This window comes from Styela clava, chromosome 5 (genome assembly GCF_964204865.1).
Source record: "Styela clava chromosome 5, kaStyClav1.hap1.2, whole genome shotgun sequence".
Classification (NCBI taxonomy): domain Eukaryota; kingdom Metazoa; phylum Chordata; class Ascidiacea; order Stolidobranchia; family Styelidae; genus Styela; species Styela clava.
The window spans coordinates 5,618,709-5,639,006 of record NC_135254.1 but is presented as its reverse complement, the minus strand read 5'-3'; the positions used below and the strand labels follow the sequence as shown (position 1 = coordinate 5,639,006).

Below are 20,298 nucleotides of genomic sequence, written 5' to 3'. Positions count from 1 at the left end.
AATTTAATTCTATTATCATAACTGAAATGTTGGTAAATCGGGCAGTTTACCACACATTTTAAGGCCACAGATCGCCGTTGCATTTTAGAATTGTGATAGTTTTATTATTTTGTAAATACGAATCCGAAATTAATTACAATTTGGCAGTTTACCACGTATTTCGTGTCCACAAATACCCGTGGTATTTGGTATTAATACTTTCATTATTTTATCAATATAAAAATGGGAATCAATATTTAATAATATCGGTCAGTTCACCACACATTTTATGTCCACAGATTGTCGATACAACCATGAGTTACATTGAACAGAATTAAATTAATACGGCATGACATTTTAAATGCTGATACCAGTCATTGATTGGATTATTTTGCGCAATAAAAAATCATCCTGGTAAAGGATCGATACTTTTAACTATCGTTATCAGAATTATTTGCCAGAAATTATTTTCTAACAAATCGACTTGTTTTTCCAACTTGTGACAATTTATTGGATATCGTAACAATGACGGCTATAAATACCGTATTTCCCGGCTAATAAGTCCACATGGCAAATAGGACGATGTCTATTTTTAGCACTCAAAAAAAGGGGTTTTTCCATACAGGCCCCCAATAAGACGGGTAGAAAAATTGTGTCCCTGTTGTTCAGTTATGCTGATATGCGCTAATAATTTTATATGTTTAGAACCAGATCATGTTAGTTTGGTAGAATCATATTACCGAATTAACTATTTTTAACAATTGAGTGGTAAATTTAAGTTGTAAAACGGCAATCATTTTGGACAACTTATTAACCCGAATGTTGAAATAATTTTGGAATGTGATGATAAGTACTACACTCTACGTCCACGGGTTATTTCACAGCTGTGTTTTCCTGTCCCTGTCGTGTTCTGCTGAATCGGCAAAACGAAAGGGTCACAAATCACTTTATCTCGGTGGCCGTGTTTTTCTTTATTGAAGTAACGATAACCGGTCTGCGATCAAATATCATGATTGGCAGACCCTAAGACCCAAATATAAGGTTACACAAATCATGCTTGAGAAGACTCATGCGAATAAAAACAGGCCACATAGAACTACATACTTTCTCAATTAGACGCCCCCCTAGAAAAGCGACTTATTGCCCGGAAATACGGTAATTGTCAATTTTTTGACATAATGGAAATGAATTTGTAAATTAGAAGCCTCGTAGACGAATGTCGGCAATGTCCACCCACGCAAACGTATGCGACGTACGGTCGCACAGAATATAAACAAAGTGCCGATTCTATTCCATCGTCATTACAATACGTGAGACAGCGTAAAAGTCGTTTGAAGATTCCCATAAAACAAAACACCACGTTTACGGCGAAAAGTGGCTACTATTCGGAATTATTCGAAAAACAGCCGAAAAGGTATTCGAATACTTTGATATTCGAATCGTTTTGGACAACCCTGGTTGCATCGCTGTTATTAAGTGAGCGACTACATGTTGCATCGTCGTTACAGATTTGACACCAGACATTCGGGCGCCGACAAGTTGGCGTAGATTCGAAAATAATTTGTTCGATGGATCAATATCGGCTAAAATATACGCTTCAACAATTGTCTGTGGAGCGTAAATTCATGGCGTCAAATGCTGGAAATGTAATTCAATTAAATTTATTAAAAATGGCAATTAACGAAAAGCATATTCATTCGATTTGACTATTTCAAATTTCTCCATTTGGTACGGCAACATCGTTCAAAATAGAAAAATTGTAAGCAGTCGAGAAATATAAAAATATATGCCCAGCAATAAATAACAACAATCATTGTTGCAAGTGAGTTCTGTTTCGTGAATTGAACGAAAGTAATTTTAATAAAGTTGCCAATTGCCAAATCGGTGTTTTGTCGTGATTTATGCACGACCGACATTTAAATAGGTTAATTTAATGAAGAATCCAGAAGGTCGGTAAAACGATTTAACCATATGGCGAACCACAGCCTCTCGCCCGGTTACCATTCCATGTCGGGTATGGGATTTGTTATTTGTTTTCGGAAGATGGACTTGATGGTGGAGGAAGCCGTAACCAACCAGTGGTTTTGTGAACCACCCTACGGCGGCGAGGAGTCCAGCAATCCTCTCACACATAATCAACCCACATGGGATCTGCGAACTCACGCGAAGTAATTAGAGGTGCGGTGGCGAGCGTATTCCTAACGCTTAGCACGATGAGCCACACTGCCAAATTGGGTAACTTCAAGGGATGGGACGAGTCCGGCATTACAGGGAGTTGATAAATCCTAGTAATAGGTTGAAGAATCGAATCCTTCGAGCCCGTGACGTCACAATGTAAAAGCAGCCAAACACGTTTTTGACCATGCTACTGCATCATGCGCTCACAAACATACGTCGTAGCTCATATTTCTTGCCTAATGGTTCCGCAGATAGCTGTGGATTCATTTTAAAAATATATTTTTCCTCTTTTTTTTGGCGGCCATAGTACAAACGTAAACGTGGTTCAATGTGCGCCTTGCCTGTGAACTGAATTTCCAGCCCACCACCTTGGGTCAATCCTGGGCGGCTATTCAGAAATTCTTACATGTCAGTATGAAAGACAAAAAGCTTTTGACTACAATGCTTTCCCATAATTCCAGATATTTCTAGCCGTAAACTTACTATGTCGCGCGTGCAAATGGTAGAGAAATGACACTCGGTCGTCAATACAATGTGGTACATCTGCTTGCAATTTAGTAGTTCATGTAAACGTTCTAATACTCTCCATGCTTTCCATTGCTCCCTTTTTAGAGAAAGGATTGCATGTAATAAACTCAATTTAAAGAGGTATTGGTGAGATTCCCATGTTTCATTTTTACGCGAATCAAAGTCCCAAAAATATTGCGCTAACACATATTTTATTGTGTACCACATGTATACAAAAATGGATAGATAGTTTGAAGGCGACTGGCACCACATCATTGTTATAAGCGATCAATAGTTTTGGGTATGTAGTGAGATATATAGAGGCAAAAGTACAAATATAGGTGTAAATTAGCAAAAACAAATTTGATTATAGACTCGGTAAAAATGACGTGGACTCGAAATCGAATCTGAGTCCGGATCCGAATCCCGGCCCATCCCTAGTAACTTTGTATGATTTCACTATACTTTGCTCAATAACCCTGCCTGATTCGCGTCAAACTTGGAATATATTATCGTAGAGGTGCCTAACTTCGGACAAAATCACCATATTTTCGTCAATAACTCGACCATTTATTGTCAAAAAGGCGCCAAAATGGCTCGGTAAAACATTCTGGGAGTAATTTACATTCCCCGCAAATTTCGGGTCAATCGGACTTTTTTTACTATTGAAATAATCTATTTTTCTTGCCATCTGATCATTATCCTGGCCACATTATTGGCCACTAGCTGGCTGACATCGTTATCGGTGTCAAGAGGTGATATCGGTCGAGCTCTAACCGCAAAGCACAGAAAGGAAGAGACTACCTATGCAGGTGATAGACAGATAATGGTTTATTTTCCGAATATATCAAGAAAAGGTAAAAAATTACAATAAATGGAAAAGAACAATTATAGAATTTAATCGAGAGGGGGCGGGCAAGACTGCAAGGTCAACTATGTCGACTGACCCCGATGTTGATGTAATCAACGTCGCGACGAAAATGCATCATTTGAAACGGTAACGGCTTTTGTTCGGTATTTTCGTTACATCGGATCAGTATAATAATAACACATTAGTCATTTTAATCAGGAAATACAAACGTAAATATATCTGCTGCACACCGTTTTAATCTACAATGAAATATTTGAATAGGCTTGTATTGTAAGTCTTTGAAACAGTGTTCACTATTAGCGCACTTTTTTGCGAAAATTGCGAAGCACTTTCGCAACTTTTTTTAGGGACTGTGAAATAGCACTTTTTTCCGATTTTGAAGAGAAATAGCACTTTTTTCTGATTTTGAATGGAATAAAAATTCAAAGTTAACAAATATTTTCAAGTATTAAGTTGACAAATAAGTAACATACTAGTACTTTTGTAACTCAATTCTGCATATCATAACGATATTTACCGGAATTCTAACCTATGAGATGCAGACATAGGAGATAAAGCTTTTGCATTAACGGCAAAATTCTTGTTTATAATATGATTATTATACAAGCACACCGATTCCGCTTCTCCCGCAAAAACGCTCCGCTTCTCCCGCAAAAAGGCTCCGCGTCTTTGAAACCAGATGTTGGATTACTACCAGTGCCTTTCTTTGAACGAAAGTGGTCATGTGACTATCAATTTTATCGTTGAATTCAAAATGACTATAAAAGTGTTAGTAAAGTGTTATAGTCACTTTGGATGTATTGTGACCAAAGTGCACGATTTTCAAATCAGACAAAACTTTTAGCAGCATGTCACAGATTTGCAAAATCACCAAATTCACAAAATACCATTAAGTGCCATTTTATTGTAATCACAATGTTGAAAGCATGTGGCATTTTGCGATATTTACACAACTATTTCTCATTGATATGCGAGTACGGGTGGGCAAAATTCAATATTTTATTGAATTGAATATTTTTAACCAATAACCAAATAACAAATATTTTTGGAACGTCGGTTGAAACATTAAAAAATCGGCAACAAAGCCTTTTTACTGGTTAATTCCGTTGTAATCGCTAATTGTTCTTGTCACCGATCGTTTTGGCGGCGATATCCAGGTTTTGTTAATCTATATTCCCGCCCTGTCTTTTTTACAAATATGAATTCTTGCGGGTCGGCGGACATCGAAGTTTTATATTTCGGGCAACAGCTGTTGAAGACATTGAGGACTCAAATTAACATTTGCGTTGGCTTTAATATTACCTATCAAGATTTGTAAATTTACGGCCCCAATTTTATGCGAATGGTAATATTATTGTCGATAATGAAATTGTGCCAATCCTGAATGTTGATTTAAAATAGTGATTGAATAATTCGGCAATAAAGGCATTTCTGCGTGGTCATAGGACGAGATAACGTTAATGAACAGCACTTCTTTTACAGGATATTTTACGTATGCGACTTAATGCTGAAAAGATTGGACTCGAGTGCTTTTTTTTTCGAGTGCTCGAATGTCTAATAGAGGTCAGGCGCTAATTGTAACTAATTCCCTCAAGTTTCAACATGTTTTCAACAAAACAATACCCCGGCGATAATTATAGCTAAAATGTTATCGAGCAATTCACAATTTTATTTATGGAATTTGAAAATTCACCAGTTTCTTGACGATATTGATAATGTCACGCCCTAATTATTAGTCCAAAAAATACTCCCCTTCTTCCCCGGCGGTTTGGCGGGTTCTTTGTTCCAATCTTCAGAAATTTCTGACACGGGGGATATAGAATACTGAATCCGGAGGGTTGAATTCCTGTCGACTTACTGGTGATTTTCCGTTTTGGAATGCGTGGGACATTCTCTATTTTAAATTAAATGACGTTTCGCGGGCTAGAGTTCTCCCCGAAAATGATGTGTACCAGACGTTAGTTAGACGATAGATAAAACATTAGATTAATATATTTCATGACGCCCCGTTTTCGAAAATACAAAATTATATCGCAAAAAAATGCGTTTTGATACATTTGGAATGAAACATTATTTACGGTTAATTCAGATCATATTTTACTCTTCATGACACCCGGTATCCAAAAATACAGTTGTATTGCGAAAAATGTGTTTTGTTACATTTAAAATAAAACATTTTTGCGATTAATTTAGATCGTATTTTATTTTTCAGGACACCCGTTTTCGAAAATACAAGGTTATATCGCAAAATGTGTTTTGTTACATTTAAAATAAAACATTTTTGCGATTAATTTAGATCAAATTTTACCCTTCACGGCAATCCGTTTCCGAAAATACAAAGTTTTATCACAAAAAAATGCGTTTTGTTACATTTATTTTGCATTCCCAACAAAATACATATTTTCCCTAATTAAAGTCGTCGATGAATCTGTTCCTGTCGGTCAAGCTTGACACACGTTTGGACGAGTGTGGGGCGGTTTTTTGGTCGACGATAAATTAAAAAGTTGCCACACGTTATTTGTATAACGATAATAACTGAAAAATTAGATTTTATAATAGAAGTGAATTTGTCTCAAGATGGTATTTTACGATTCTTGCCCATAGAAAATAAACACGCTGACAGGCTTGGTTATAATTGATATTCGTTTAATTTATTTTACACTATTAATAAACGCGCCACACCAAGTGCGGCCATATAAATTGCAGTCGCATCGGTATGGACTGTATGTTTTTGGCGCTCTTACATTAATTATAATTTTCAACAAAACAATACCCTGACGGTCATTGAAGCTGAATTCGTTACCGAGTAATTCACAATTTTATTTATGGAATTTGCAATTTCAAAATCTCACTTGACGATTTTGATGATTTAATTATTACTGCTTAAATGCCTCAAAATACAACAAATGTAATCATTTTCGACGATAACAGGCGCGACAAAACGAAATTCGCGATTGTTGCGACTCTCTCTTGTTTTTACAATTTTAACATCCCGCCGGCCATGTATGGTCGAATAAAATGTTCACATATTCGAAACATGACTTGGCCAAGGATGGAAGGGATCACTAAAGAGCTAATAGAAAGTACATACGCGAGGGTATGATATTAATATCGAGAATATTTGTGAGCATATCACAGGACGGAAATATTTTGCACCCGGCTGTTTGTTGGCAGAACAACGATACGCTAAAGTTAATTGCTCGAATACAGGGAAGTATTTATTTATCATCTCACTTGCGAACATCGAGGTTTGGGCGGAATTGTACGATCATGCTGTCTTTCTTAAATAATAACTTTTTCAATAAATGTTCATTTTACTTTTGCGTCTTTATTATATGTCGGGTTTTCATTAATTTTAAATTCGAAATTGTCCGAAATACTCCAACAGGTGTATAAGTACAATAATAATAGTACTTACCAGGGAAGTTTAATACACACGATGTGTTAAGGGCGTCGTAACTCCCGTTTTTTAATTTGATTGTTTTACATTCTGCTTAAAAAACAACGTTGTTTTGCAGTCATCTAAGGTAACTCTCCCGACCAAATCTTTTTTGTTTTGTATGGCATCGTCTTGGCGACGAATTTATTGCCGACTGAGTTTTAATTATGTTTTAGGATAAGTTATTTTCTGTTTGTTGGTTTCTAAACTTTACAAACGTGGGTAGCAATTACTATTAATGTGAGATTTGTGCATATGAACGATTGAACATCGCGACTGGATGTCCGATATCTGAGAATGCGTATATCAGCGTTCATGTGGTCGAATAAAAATTATTTATCAAATGGATTGGTATTTCGAGACACTCTCAAAATTATTTGGGATCCACTATCATATCATTCGTTTATTTTTTATATTCATGTTTTTTTTCAAGAATCACCCTGGTTATATTTCGTGTACCTTCGCAAAAGAAAACCCTTTGGTGTCATCGTTCCTATTAGTGTAATTGAAATATATGGAAACCTCGCAAGTGGCGTTGTGATGCGAATATTTGATACTAGGTCAGCAGCATTACAAAGAGTGCTATTTATGAATGCTGAAAGTACATGACATTACTAAACATTTTGCCAATATATGATGTTTTCTGCCTGATTTAAACTAACTCGCACGCAACACAAGGCATGTCGACAGCTCTGAAATAGTATAATATAAATGTAAATGAGAAATTAGGTCACGCTAGCTCACGAAAGGGGAGGATTTTCAAAGTGATCTTGTGTAATATTTCGGAGAAAAAAGTTTAAAAGGAAGTAGGTCAACCTATCTCCTAAAACAGAGGAGTATCCTGTGTAATATTTCGGAGGGAACGTAGGTTAACCTATCTTTTAAAACAGCGGGTGGAGACTTTCAAAGTGGTTCAAAATCACAAATTAATAATTATCAGATTAGGTTTAGGGATAAATCGAAAAGTTGAATTTCCAGCGCACCTACCCCTAATTAGTTGATTGCTATTTATATTTTTTTTTGGGGGGGGGGGAATTGTTTTGCACGGGATTTGTACAAATGATCCACCCTGTAACTAATATGGTTTCCAGCCTACGTGTATCAATCGTTGTCTGTTAGATGGAAGGAGTAACCAATGTGAAAGCCTTCGCTGTTCACGCGAGTAAGCAACTGACATCGTGATACATTGCATGAAAGTTTTGTTCGCGGCAAGTGTTAGCAGATGTCTTTTCGTTGCCGATGAATTCGCTTGTTTTAATTAAACATGAATTCGCTTAAAGGGAACTCAGTTAACGGAAAGGCTTCTCTTTAATTCATAATATTAACCGGAGGAGCGCTTTTTCGAGTATCTATGCCGTGTTAAATGGGTTATATGAAAGGCTAGAGCACCTAACTTGTTAAAATCGGCAAAAGCACTTTCGCACTTTTTTTTTCGACTGCGAAGCACTTTCGCACTCATAATTCGCTTAGAGTTAACACTGCTTTGAAATATTAATATTTTCGACGGATAGCTTTGTTTTTATGTTACGGTGATATCTTTATTAGTGATGAATTTATATTAAGCATACGGCGAACCCAATTGTAAAGTTTAATCTTCAACTTAATCTTGTCATCTTAACATTGAGATAGGGCCCAGGATTTCTGTTAGGAATTATACTAATTTTTCACTCGCTCACCCAAGCTGTATTCAATAATTGCCATTTCGAATTCAAGGCATAAAATAATTGTTAAGTCAGTATGGACACTGGAATTTTTCTAGTTCTTATATATTCAATTTTTGACGTCGTCGATTAAGTAAGACACGTATTCTCTTTAATGTGATTTTGGCATATATTCATACATGGACCGAACAGGATACAAAAATATTACATTAGATTGCCGTCTTTATCTGAACGGAAAATGTCAATTTGGCGCTGTTATGTGGGGCGTCAAAATTCATTTCCGCGACGCAGTGTGACGTCGTTTCGGAAGTGAGCGAAAAATGATCTACGTGATGTTGACGTAACTCTTGATGACGCACTGTGAAATCTCAATATTTTTACGGAATTTGTAATTCAGAACTTTAGGTTTTATTCAAATCTCGTATGACATCTTGCACTTTATCACTCTGATAAATAATATACATTGTTATCGCCTTCTACTAATTGATGGCATTTTGACGATGAAACCGTTCATACTCGCAGATAGGTCGCAATTTTTTCCTTATATTTTTTTAAAAAAATATTGGTGCGACCAATCCGCTCAACATAAGTGCAAATCGCCACCAAGTCGGAACAGAATTGAAAGTTTTCGGCTATTGCAAGTACCGTATTTTCCGGCTAATAAGTCGATTTTCAGGACCTACGTTTTTAACCTAATTTTCTGGGGTCGCCTTATTGGGCGGATATAACGTATTTATTCGAGTTTTAATAAATTTTAATAAAAAATTAGGGGTGAGCGTTATATGCGCGAATTGTAGTGGAAATGTGCTATTGCAATTGTTGTTTTATCGAATACGGGTGCATGCACGTACATACCAATGCGAGACAGTTTCATGAGCGCACACGCACATGCGACTGCTCAGCGTTGTACAACAATTGCACAAATCATCCGCCATTAATTACTGCTTACGCAAACAAACCACTTTGTCTTCTGCACGTGCACCATTACAGTAAATGAACTAGCGCGTAAAATAGGACGAAAGACTGAAGAGAATGTTTGTAAAATATTTTTTATAACATTAGTAAAAATTTATTAGGACTATATCTGAATTAAATCATAGATCTACAGATAACTTGCACATCTAAAAAATGCCCTAAAAATGAGTAGTGGCAAAAAAAAAGAGTTATGAAACAGGCTTCAAGTTAAAGTAGTGGACTATGCAGATGAACACAGAAACATGAAAGCAGAAAGAGAGTTTGGTATATCTAAAAAGGTGGTCAGAGGTTGGAGAAAACATAAAGTTTAAAACGATGCTCAAAAGTAAAAGGGCTGGGAGCAGGCTTGTTAAGCTTTCTCACGTATTGTAATCACTATGAAATAGAATCGGCACTTTGATTGTTCATATTCTGTGCGACCGTCCTTCGTGTTACGACACTTTTCCATGTTTGCGTAGGTGGACATTGCCCACATTTTTCTACAAGGCATTTATTCAACACATTCATTTCGACAATTATTTATTGCCGTAATTGTTTCGATATCCAATGAATAGTTGCAAGTCGAAAAAACAAGTCGATTTATTAGGAAAAATACTTTTACCCGCTTTCTGGCAAATAATTTTGATAACGATAGTTAAAAGTATCGATCCTTTACCAGGATGATTTTTTGTTGCGCAAAATAATCCAATCTACGACAGATACCAGCATTTGAAATGTCATGCTGTATTAATTTAATTCTGTTCAACGTAACTCATGGTTGTATCGACAGTCTGTAGACATGGAAATGTGTGGTAAACTGACCGATATTATTAGTTATTGATTCCTATATTCATATTTATAAAATAATGAAAGTATTGATACCAAATACCACTGGTATTTTTGGACATGAAATGTGTCGGATTTGTACTTACAAAATAATAAAACTCGGCGATCTGTAGACTTAAAATGTGTGTTAAACTGCCAGATATTATTAATTTTTGATTCATATTTACTAAGTAATAAAAGTATTAATACTCTAACATACTATGAGAATTTTTGGACACAAAATGTGTGGTAAACTGCCCGATTTACTAACATTTGAGTTATGTTAATAGAATTAAATTAACACGGTAAGGCATTTTAAATAGTGGTATTGGTCATGGATTCGAATATTTTGTGCAGCACAAAATCATCCTAGTAAAAAGTCCATACTTTTGAATACAAACCAAACCATTATCCAAATTATTTCCAAAAAAGCGGGATAAGGTATAAATTATTTTGAGTATGAAAATAAGAACCAAAAATTAATTGTCTTGCGCAATCTTAAAACATTATCATTGGAATTATGGAAAAAAAAAAAATCCGATTTACTCAAGAAAATTTATTTTTTTTTGGTCATGTGATGGCCATGAATAATTTAGAATATATTCGAGAATTCGAATATATCCTGCTGTCGTGCAAGACGCCCCTCTTTTGTGGGACACAATTGAACCAAATGATTTACATCGCCAATGCTACACTCAAAATAAGGAAATTGGAATTATCCAGTTGGTGTGAGGAATGCAGATCGCGCTGGAAATTCAAACCCTGACTGGAATGAGATAGCGATCGGAGACCGCCAACTTATCAATCTAGCGGCGTGTATCCTTCACTCTGACTCAATAGCGATACTGCGTGTCTCATCACAAATTAATCAACAACTCGCTAATTATACGACATGATTCATCCAAAATTACCAGGCTTCTGGTCCGAGATATGATGAATGCACATGCAAAATTTAGAGCAGATTCAACCTCGCCTTCGTGAGATATCGCGTAACCGACGAAAGTGTCTAACAGACAGACAAATACCTATCAACATACTTAACGATCGGAACATGCTTGAATCTCGCACTTTTACATTAGTGACGGCGTCTTTTTATAAAAGATCTTCAATTTTTTATGAAACAAGTTTTAAATGATATGATCTATCTATATTTTTCTGTGGAAGCTTAACTGGAAAGTTAGGAATCCTGGAATGCTGTCTGGTATTCAATATCGATACCGAGTTGTTTATATTTATTTTGTGACACAGATAAAAATATTTCTATTTACTAGTCCCATCCAAGGGTGTAAATATATCCCAGGTTACCAAATTTCCAGATTATGCTTTCAAACGAGAATACCTAGTCTGTGCTTTCAAGGAACTTTTAAGTAGTTAAACACAAACGTAAAAGACTTTTATGATAATGGCCAGCAGTTGAAAAATTTAAAATATCTAGATAGATGGATTTTATTACAATCCATACGCAAAAAATAAAACAATACACAAAAAATAGAATGGAAAAGAATTTGTTTATTCTTATTTTTAGATATTCTTCATTACAGAAAAATAATATCGAAATCAAAGGATCCAACTAAGACATTTTTCTCTGCCTTATTCGTGATGAAAACTTTCCGTCATTCAGGATCACCCATTCATGATGATGAATTTGTATCTGGTAACACTGTGGGAACTAGTCAGTCAACCAATTCAGATGATCATTGTGGGAATGTCATCACAAAGGAAACCTATTTACTAAGTGGGGGTAAAGTGAAACTCGATGTTCATGCACAATGTATAATGGGCGGTTTGATTCATCAAACTGAAAAATCAGATAATTGTGGACAAATTAACATAACTTCTGTATCACAAGGGAAGTTAAAAATTCAGTCACTTGTTGATACCAACAGTGGGGATGGACCATATGTTTGCCAAACATGTGGGAAGAAATTGAAAGGGAAGCAAATTTTGAAAGTGCACATGAGAACTCATACAGGGGAGAAACCATATATTTGTAAACAATGTGGGAAGAGTTATTCGCAATCATCCTATTTAAATGTGCATAAGCGAACTCATACTGGAGAGAAACCGTATGTCTGTAAAATATGTAGAAAGGGATTTTCACAATTACCTAATTTACGTGTACATGAACGAATTCATTCTGGGAAAAAACCTTATATCTGCAAAGAGTGTGGAAGAGATTTTTCACAGTTAACTCACCTAAATAGGCATGAACGAAGTCATACTGGAGATAAGCCTTATGTTTGTAAACAATGTGGGAAGGGTTTCTCACGATCATCTCAGTTACATTCTCATGAGCGAGTTCATACTGGAGAAAAGCCATATGTTTGTGAACGATGCGGAAAATTTTTTTCGCAATTAAATAGTTTACGTAGACACGAGAAAACTCATACTGGGAACAAGCGTTTTGTTTGTAAATACTGCGCAATGGCTTTTTCACGAATATGCACTTTACGAGAGCATGAGCGAACTCATACTAAAGAAAAACCTTATGCTTGCGAACAATGTGGAAAGGGTTTTTCGCGATCGTCTCTTTTACATGCGCATCAGCGAACTCACACTGGAGAAAAGCCTTATGTTTGTAAACATTGCGGAAATAGTTTTGCAGAAAAATCTCCTCTACGTAAGCATGAACGAATTCATACCGGAGAGAAGCCATACATTTGTGAACATTGTGGTAGAAGCTTTGCGCGATTACACACATTACAAGTGCATGTGAGAACTCATACCGGGGAGAAACCCTATATTTGTAAACAATGTGGTAGCAGCTTTACGCGATTGCCTGGATTACGAGTCCATGAGCGAACTCATACTGGAGAGAAACATGAATAATGTGGGAAGAGTACGTCAGATGAATACAACTATTGTCCTTCCTCTCTGGAATATATGTTTACCTAAACATTCACTAATGCGTATGGTTTTGCGATGTTTGTGAGCAATGTGAAAAATATTTTAAGAAGGCATATTCATGGTCGCAAAAGAAGACGATGAAACAAGTATAACCTGTGTAACCTACTTTTTCCAAAACTGGGAATTAAGTCCTAATATGATATGTAAATATTGTTTGAAATCTTTTTTAAGATTTGTGTGCATAATACAACACGCTCAAAAATTTTTTGTGGATTCACTTTTATTTGCAACAAGTTGGGTATTTCAGTGTACAGTACCTCAACTAAAACTCTTCAGAGCAAAATAGTCTACGGAACTATTTGATTTACAAATAGATGGGAAATATGTTTGAACAAGTGAAAAAATTTCAATTGCTACACTACCTTTAATTTGTTGCCATTGGCTATTGTTAAGGAAGTAAATGGTTCGGGTCAAAACAATGACTGGTGTTAGACTAGGTATTTTGTGAAGCACTAGCAAACATGATAATCAATATTTAAAATTGCAGGAACATCTTCATAATTCATCCACTTTATTGTCAATAGCTATTTTTTTGTGTATGATTCTACCAAAACAAACAAACATGCCCTAAGCCGGAAACACTTGTCAGCCAAAAATACAGTATTTCAATGATTACAGCAGTCAATATTCTTAGAAGATTCAATTCTCTTCTAAATGTTCATATTTTTAGCCCAACTCATCAAATTCATATGTAATTAGTAAATCTAATAGACTTCCTGTTTCACTTTAATATTTCAGTATGTATTCTGTTAAAAAAAATTATAAATTGTCTCCGTACCTGTGTGCTCAAAAGGTAGCAATTCGGAAATGTCTTGATTTATTCAGTTATATTCATGTTACTTATCAACACAAGCTCTGTATCTGATTAGAGCAGTATAGAGTATGGTATTGAAACCGGGTATCGCATCGAGACTTTTTCACTCATATGTTTATATTATTTACTAGTCGCACTAAGGGGAATATATCCTAGGTTATGCTTTCACACTAAAATACCTAGTCTATGCTTTCAGTACATGCTACAAAATTGAGATGACCTCAATGATAATGAATGCAAAATATTTACTCTCATTTTTAGATATTCTACATTACGAAAATTATATCGAAATCATAGAATCCTTTTCCTCCGCCTTATTTGTGATGAAAACTTTCCATCATTCAGGATCGCTTATTCATGATGATGAATATGAATCTGGTAACACTGTGGGAACTAGTCAGCCAACCAACTCAGATGATCATTGTGGGAGTGTTATCACAAAAAAAAGTTATTTACTACGTGGGGATGAAGTGAAACTCGATGTTAAAGCACAATATTTAATGAGCAGTTTGATTCATCAAACTGAAAATTCAGATAACAGTGGGCCAATTAACATAACTCCTGTATCAGAAGGGAAGTTACAAATCCAGTCACTTGTCGAAACCAACAGTGGAGATGGAACATATGTTTGCCAAACATGTGGGAAGAAATTGAAAGGGAAATATATTTTGAAAGTGCACATGAGGACTCATACAGGGGAGAAACCATATATTTGTAAACAATGTGGGAAGAGTTATTCGCAATCATCCTATTTAAATGTGCATAAGCGAACTCATACTGGAGAGAAACCACACGTCTGTAAAATTTGTGGGAAGGGATTTTCGCAATTATCTCATTTACGTGTGCATGACCGAACTCATTCTGGAAAGAAACCTTACATTTGTAAAGAGTGCGGTAAGGGTTTTTCGCAGTTAGGTCAATTAAATAGGCATGTACGAGGTCATACTGGAGATAAGCCTTATGTTTGTAAACAATGTGGAAAGGGCTTTTCACGATCATCCACTTTGCTCGCTCATGAGCGAATTCATACTGGAGAAAAGCCGTACGTTTGTAAACAATGTGGAAGAGGTTTTACGCAATTAACTAGTTTATGTAGACACGAGAAAACTCATACTGGAGATAGACCTTTTGTTTGTAAATACTGCGCAAAAGCTTTTGCACGATTATCCAATTTACGAGAGCATGAGCGTACTCATACTAAGGAAAAGCCTTATTCTTGTAAGCAATGTGGAAAGGGATTTTCGCGATCGTCTCATTTAAATGTGCACAAGCGAACTCACACTGGAGAAAGGCCTTATGATTGTGAACAATGCGGAAATAGTTTTGCAGAAAAAGCTAAACTACGTAAGCATGAACGAATTCACACCGGAGAGAAGCCGTACATTTGTAAACACTGCGGTAAAAGCTTTGCACGATCACACACATTACAGGTGCATGAGCGAACTCATACTGGAGAAAAACCTTATATTTGTAAACAATGTGGTAGCAGCTTTGCGCGATTACACAAATTACATGTGCATGAGCTAATTCATACCAAAGAGAAATGTAAATAATGTGGTAGGAGTTTGTGAAAAATGTTTTACTAGGGCATGCTCATGGATGAAAATAGTAGATGACCAAACAAGTTTACCCGCATTTTTTTCCAAACTGGGAAATAAGTCTGAGGATGTTATGTAAAATATAATTGTGTGATTGTGCGCATGATATCACACGCTCAAAATTTTTTTGTAGGTTTAATCACTACAGGTGGAAAATATGTTTGAACAAGTGCAAAAATTCCAATTGTTACACTACCTTTAATTTGTTGTCCAGTTTTAGTTTTTTAGTCCATTCAGTCGACTACTGAATTGAAAATGTTATGTAAATATATTTTGTGATTCGTGTGCATAATATCACACACTCAAAATATTTTTTTATTTTGCACAAGGTGGTTATTTCAGTCTACAAAACCACTTATGATCTACCTCAGCTAAAACTCTTCCAGAGCAAAGTAGACTACTGAACTATGTGATTTACAAATAAGTGGAAAATATGTTTGAACAAGAAATTCCAATTGTAACGCAACCTTTAATTTGTTGTCATTGGCTATTGTTAGGGAAGTAAATGGTTTTGGTCAAAACAATGACTGGTGTTAGAATAATGACGCACTAACAAACACGAAAATCAATATTTTTTTTCTATTTTGCACAAGGTTGTTATTTCAGTGTACAGGAAACCACTTATAATCTACCTCAGCTAAAACTCTTCCAGAGCAAAATAGACTATTGAACTATTTGATTTACAAATAGATGGGAAATATGTTTGAACAAGTGAAAAATTTCAATTGTAACTCTACTTTTAATTTGTTGTCATTAGCTATTGTTAGGGAAGTAAGTGGTTTTGGTCAAAACAATGACTGTTAGAATAGATATTTTGTGTTTTTCCTTGATGACGAACTAAAATCAATATTGAAAATTTCAAGAACATCTTTATCATTCACCCGCTTTATTGTTAATAGTTATTTCTTTGCGTGATCATGATTCTACCGAAATAAACAAAGATGCCCTGGTTGAAATCATGATCAACATATTTGCTGGGTGTAGAGTTGTCAGCCAAAAAATACAGTATTTCATTGAATATTCATAAGATGCAGTCCTCTTCTAGGTGTTCATATTTTAACCCAAAAGTGAATTCTCTGGCGTGAGAATTCAGAATGTGATTAGTAAATCTAATTGTCTGTGTCATTTAAGAATTTCAGGATGTATCCACCAAGATGGCGCACAACCTGAACTCAGGTTATGTACCAGGTTAGGGTTAGGTTATGCGACATCTTGGTGCGCATACTTCAGGAGCACCTGAGAATGTCTTGAATTTTTCAGGTATCTCCATGTATTACCACAAGCTTAGTATCTGATTAGAGTTATAAAGAATATTGGGTACTCCCGTAGTATGTGTACCAGGTACTCCCGTAGTATGTGTACCAGGTTAGAGCATAATTTCATTATGATTTTCCTTATTTTAGTTCTATTACAAGTTTCGGGACTGTCTGTGTTATCGAAGTGAATAAACGCACCCCGTCCATAGGTTTCAGTCCCTTCACACAACTTGATGTAAAGTAGGCAAACAAAATTAGTTACTCCATATTGGTACACTACACATACTTCTGGAGTGCCGAATATTGTACTAGTGAAACCAGTATCTTGTGGAGACTTTTTCACTTATATGTTGGGTGATGGAACAGTTTACAGTTATAATCAACTACTGAATAAGCGATTACCGGTACATGAACTATCATGAAACCGGTTGAACTTGGATGATGTCTTGTTTGGTAAAGCAATTCTGACAGTTTCTGTTTCAGGTTGTCACCATAATTATAGCTGACTTCCTATTAATACATATATTTTTACCAATTACTTTTTGCCAATACTGCCAAATTTGGAATATATTACTTTGATCTGATACTCTGTATATCCATATATTTTTTGTCTATGATCTTGTCAGGTTAATAAGTATGAGTTTATTTAGATTCCCTAATCAGCATAATAGGCAATAAAAAAAAATGATTACGAAAAAATCATGAGAGCAGACAGAAACTCAGATAAGGTTTAAAAAGTGCAACATTTAAGATGGAAGGTTTTGCCATTGGTAGGGTCACCATACTCCACATTATTTTTGATTTTCTTGCTTCTAAGGAAATGGACCTTACATAAACATTACATGTACCTGGATTGAGTTGTATCTTGGAAAGCACGAAAAACAACAGTTTGATTTATTGCCGTGGCTTCATAAACTATCTTGACTATGTGGAAATATAGGATAATAATTGAAAATATTTTCTTTAAAATATTAAAGTGCTTAATTTATTGCCGCGTTGCACAAAATAATTGTAAATTTTTTTCAATGTTAGCGCTGGGATATTGAGCAACTTTAAAGTTTCGGAAAGTCACGATATAGGAACACATTCAAATATTATATTCGAATTGGACATCCCTGCTTGTTGGCATAGCTGGCGAAAGGTACACCCTCCCCCGTGGAAAAAAATAAAGTGTTATCAAGATTGTATTCAACTTTTGACATAAAAACACTCACATCTTTAGAAGAACAATAATCTATATTTGGATTGCAATTCTTTTGTAAATTATTCATTTCAGTGACGCTTTTTTCACATGCGGAAATAGTTATGTGCGAGAGGATTGCTGGACTCCTCGCCGCCGTAACGCCATCAAGACTGTGTGTGCTTCCTGAAACAACAAATAAATAATCTCATACCCGACATGGAATGGCAACTCACCGCGGTTAGACATATGGTTACACCGCCGTATCTGCATTCCTCTCCCCATGGATAAATACGTAAATCCTATCCTATCTGAAACACTGACACATATTAGCTCTGACCACCCAGGCTTCACACTGTCCTCATATTTTCTCACGTTGTATATAACGTAAATCACTCTTTGGGTATTCAGAGAGCTGCTTTCATATGGAATAACCTGATTCCATGACAAAAGAGAAACCAAACTCATTTAAGCAAAGAATGTCGGAATAGCAGGCTAAAGGTACGGACTTCCCACCCTGCTCTAAATGGAAAAAATAATAAGATATCAAATAACTTTTGACATAAAATGATTGTAAAAACACTCATTTTAAAAAGAACAATCTATATTTGCATTGCAATTCACTTCTTTGTATTCTTGGACATGTTTTTGTAAATCTTTCACTCCAAGCTTTCTCCGACATTGTGTATGCATGAATTGAAATTTATGTGAATGAAATTTGCTTGAAACGACAATCACACATTGTTCACAGAATAACGTTTGTTTCCGGTATGAGTTCGCTCATGACTACGTAAACTAGATATATTTAAAAAGTCATTACCCCATCGTCTACAAACATATGGTTTCACTCCTGTATGACATCGTTTATGTGTTTGTAAACTAGATAATCGTGCATAACACTTCCCACATTTTTCACAAGAATGAGGTTTCTTTCCTGTATGAGTTCGCTCATGCACTTGTAAATGAGATAATTGTGCGAAACACTTTCCGCACTGTTTACAAACATGAGGTTTTTCACCAGTATGAGTTTGCTCATGATCTTGTAAATTAAAAGGTTTCTCTCCAGTATGAATTTTCATATGCACCTTCAAATTCCTCTTAAATATGAAGTTTTTCCCACATTGTTTGCAAACAAACAATTTATCTCCACTGTTAGTTTGTGAATTTGAAATTTTCCAAGTTCCAGTTTCATCGATGAAACCACTTTCTTGACATTGAGGAAGAACATCGGGTTTGTCTTCGCCACCATTTTGTAAGGAAGTTTTACTGGTAATAGCTTTTCTATTATGCTCCTCAGAGTTGATAGGAAGACCAGTATCCACAATGCTGCCAATCGCATATTCGTTTGAATATCCAGTTCCATAACCATTTTTATCGTGAATGTGCAAAAACATATGCTTTTCCAAACTGGGCCCCGATGAAAAGTTTTTATCACAGTTAAGGCAGGGAAATACATTTTCATTGAATTCCATGATTTCAATAGAATTTTCCTTAGTTGAAAGTATTTTTAGGCTTAGTAATCACTGACTGACAATATTGCTTAGATACAAATATTTCACTTTTCTGATTAGGTTATTTTAGGATGCGGAATATCTAAAAAAATTAATGATAAAATTTTCACATGTTGCAAACACTGACCATGTCATAAAATTTAGTTAGCAATTAAATCTATGACTACGGTATGTGATGTGTATGAGACTAAAACAATTTGTAATCTCTTCATACAAATTGTTTATCAGCCGCTCGCCTATCAATGAAAAGCTGAGCTTTCCGGTGAAACCAGTGATTAAAATACAACCAAATTTCCCAGTAATTCTCTCCTAGCAAGTAAATTAATTTAGTAATGGCCGTTCCGATGACTTATATATTAATGTCCCATCTAGGGCTGGGCAAAATATCCGAATATTGAATCGAATATCAAAATATTCGAATGGCATTTCACTATTCGAATACCCGGTACCACGTGACCTGCGCCGCTTTGCTTTAACACGTAATTCGCATTCTGTAAATTTATGAACGTTTTGTAAATTATAAACGTATGACGAGGTATTTAAAATAAATTTTACAGATTTTGTACTCCGAATGCCTAGTGAAATGTTGTTAGCCATAGCTCTATCCTTGGACAAGTT

At 35.5% G+C, this 20,298-nt stretch overlaps 2 protein-coding genes across 2 annotated transcripts; one reads left to right on the top strand and one right to left on the bottom strand.

The window, feature by feature from the left end:
- Positions 1 to 11,022: 11,022 nt before the first annotated feature.
- On the top strand, positions 11,023 to 16,797 carry LOC120330291 (uncharacterized). The gene is made up of 2 exons (XM_078112517.1): positions 11,023 to 13,034; positions 14,793 to 16,797. Exons 1-2 carry the CDS (start codon positions 12,014 to 12,016, stop codon positions 15,686 to 15,688), a joined length of 1,917 nt encoding a protein of 638 aa, XP_077968643.1. The 5' UTR covers positions 11,023 to 12,013; the 3' UTR covers positions 15,689 to 16,797.
- Positions 16,798 to 18,155: 1,358 nt separating this feature from the next.
- LOC144422742 (uncharacterized) lies at positions 18,156 to 19,782 on the bottom strand. The gene has a single exon (XM_078112511.1). It carries the CDS (start codon positions 19,639 to 19,641, stop codon positions 18,904 to 18,906), a length of 738 nt encoding a protein of 245 aa, XP_077968637.1. The 5' UTR covers positions 19,642 to 19,782; the 3' UTR covers positions 18,156 to 18,903.
- Between the last annotated feature and the right edge of the window lie 516 nt (positions 19,783 to 20,298).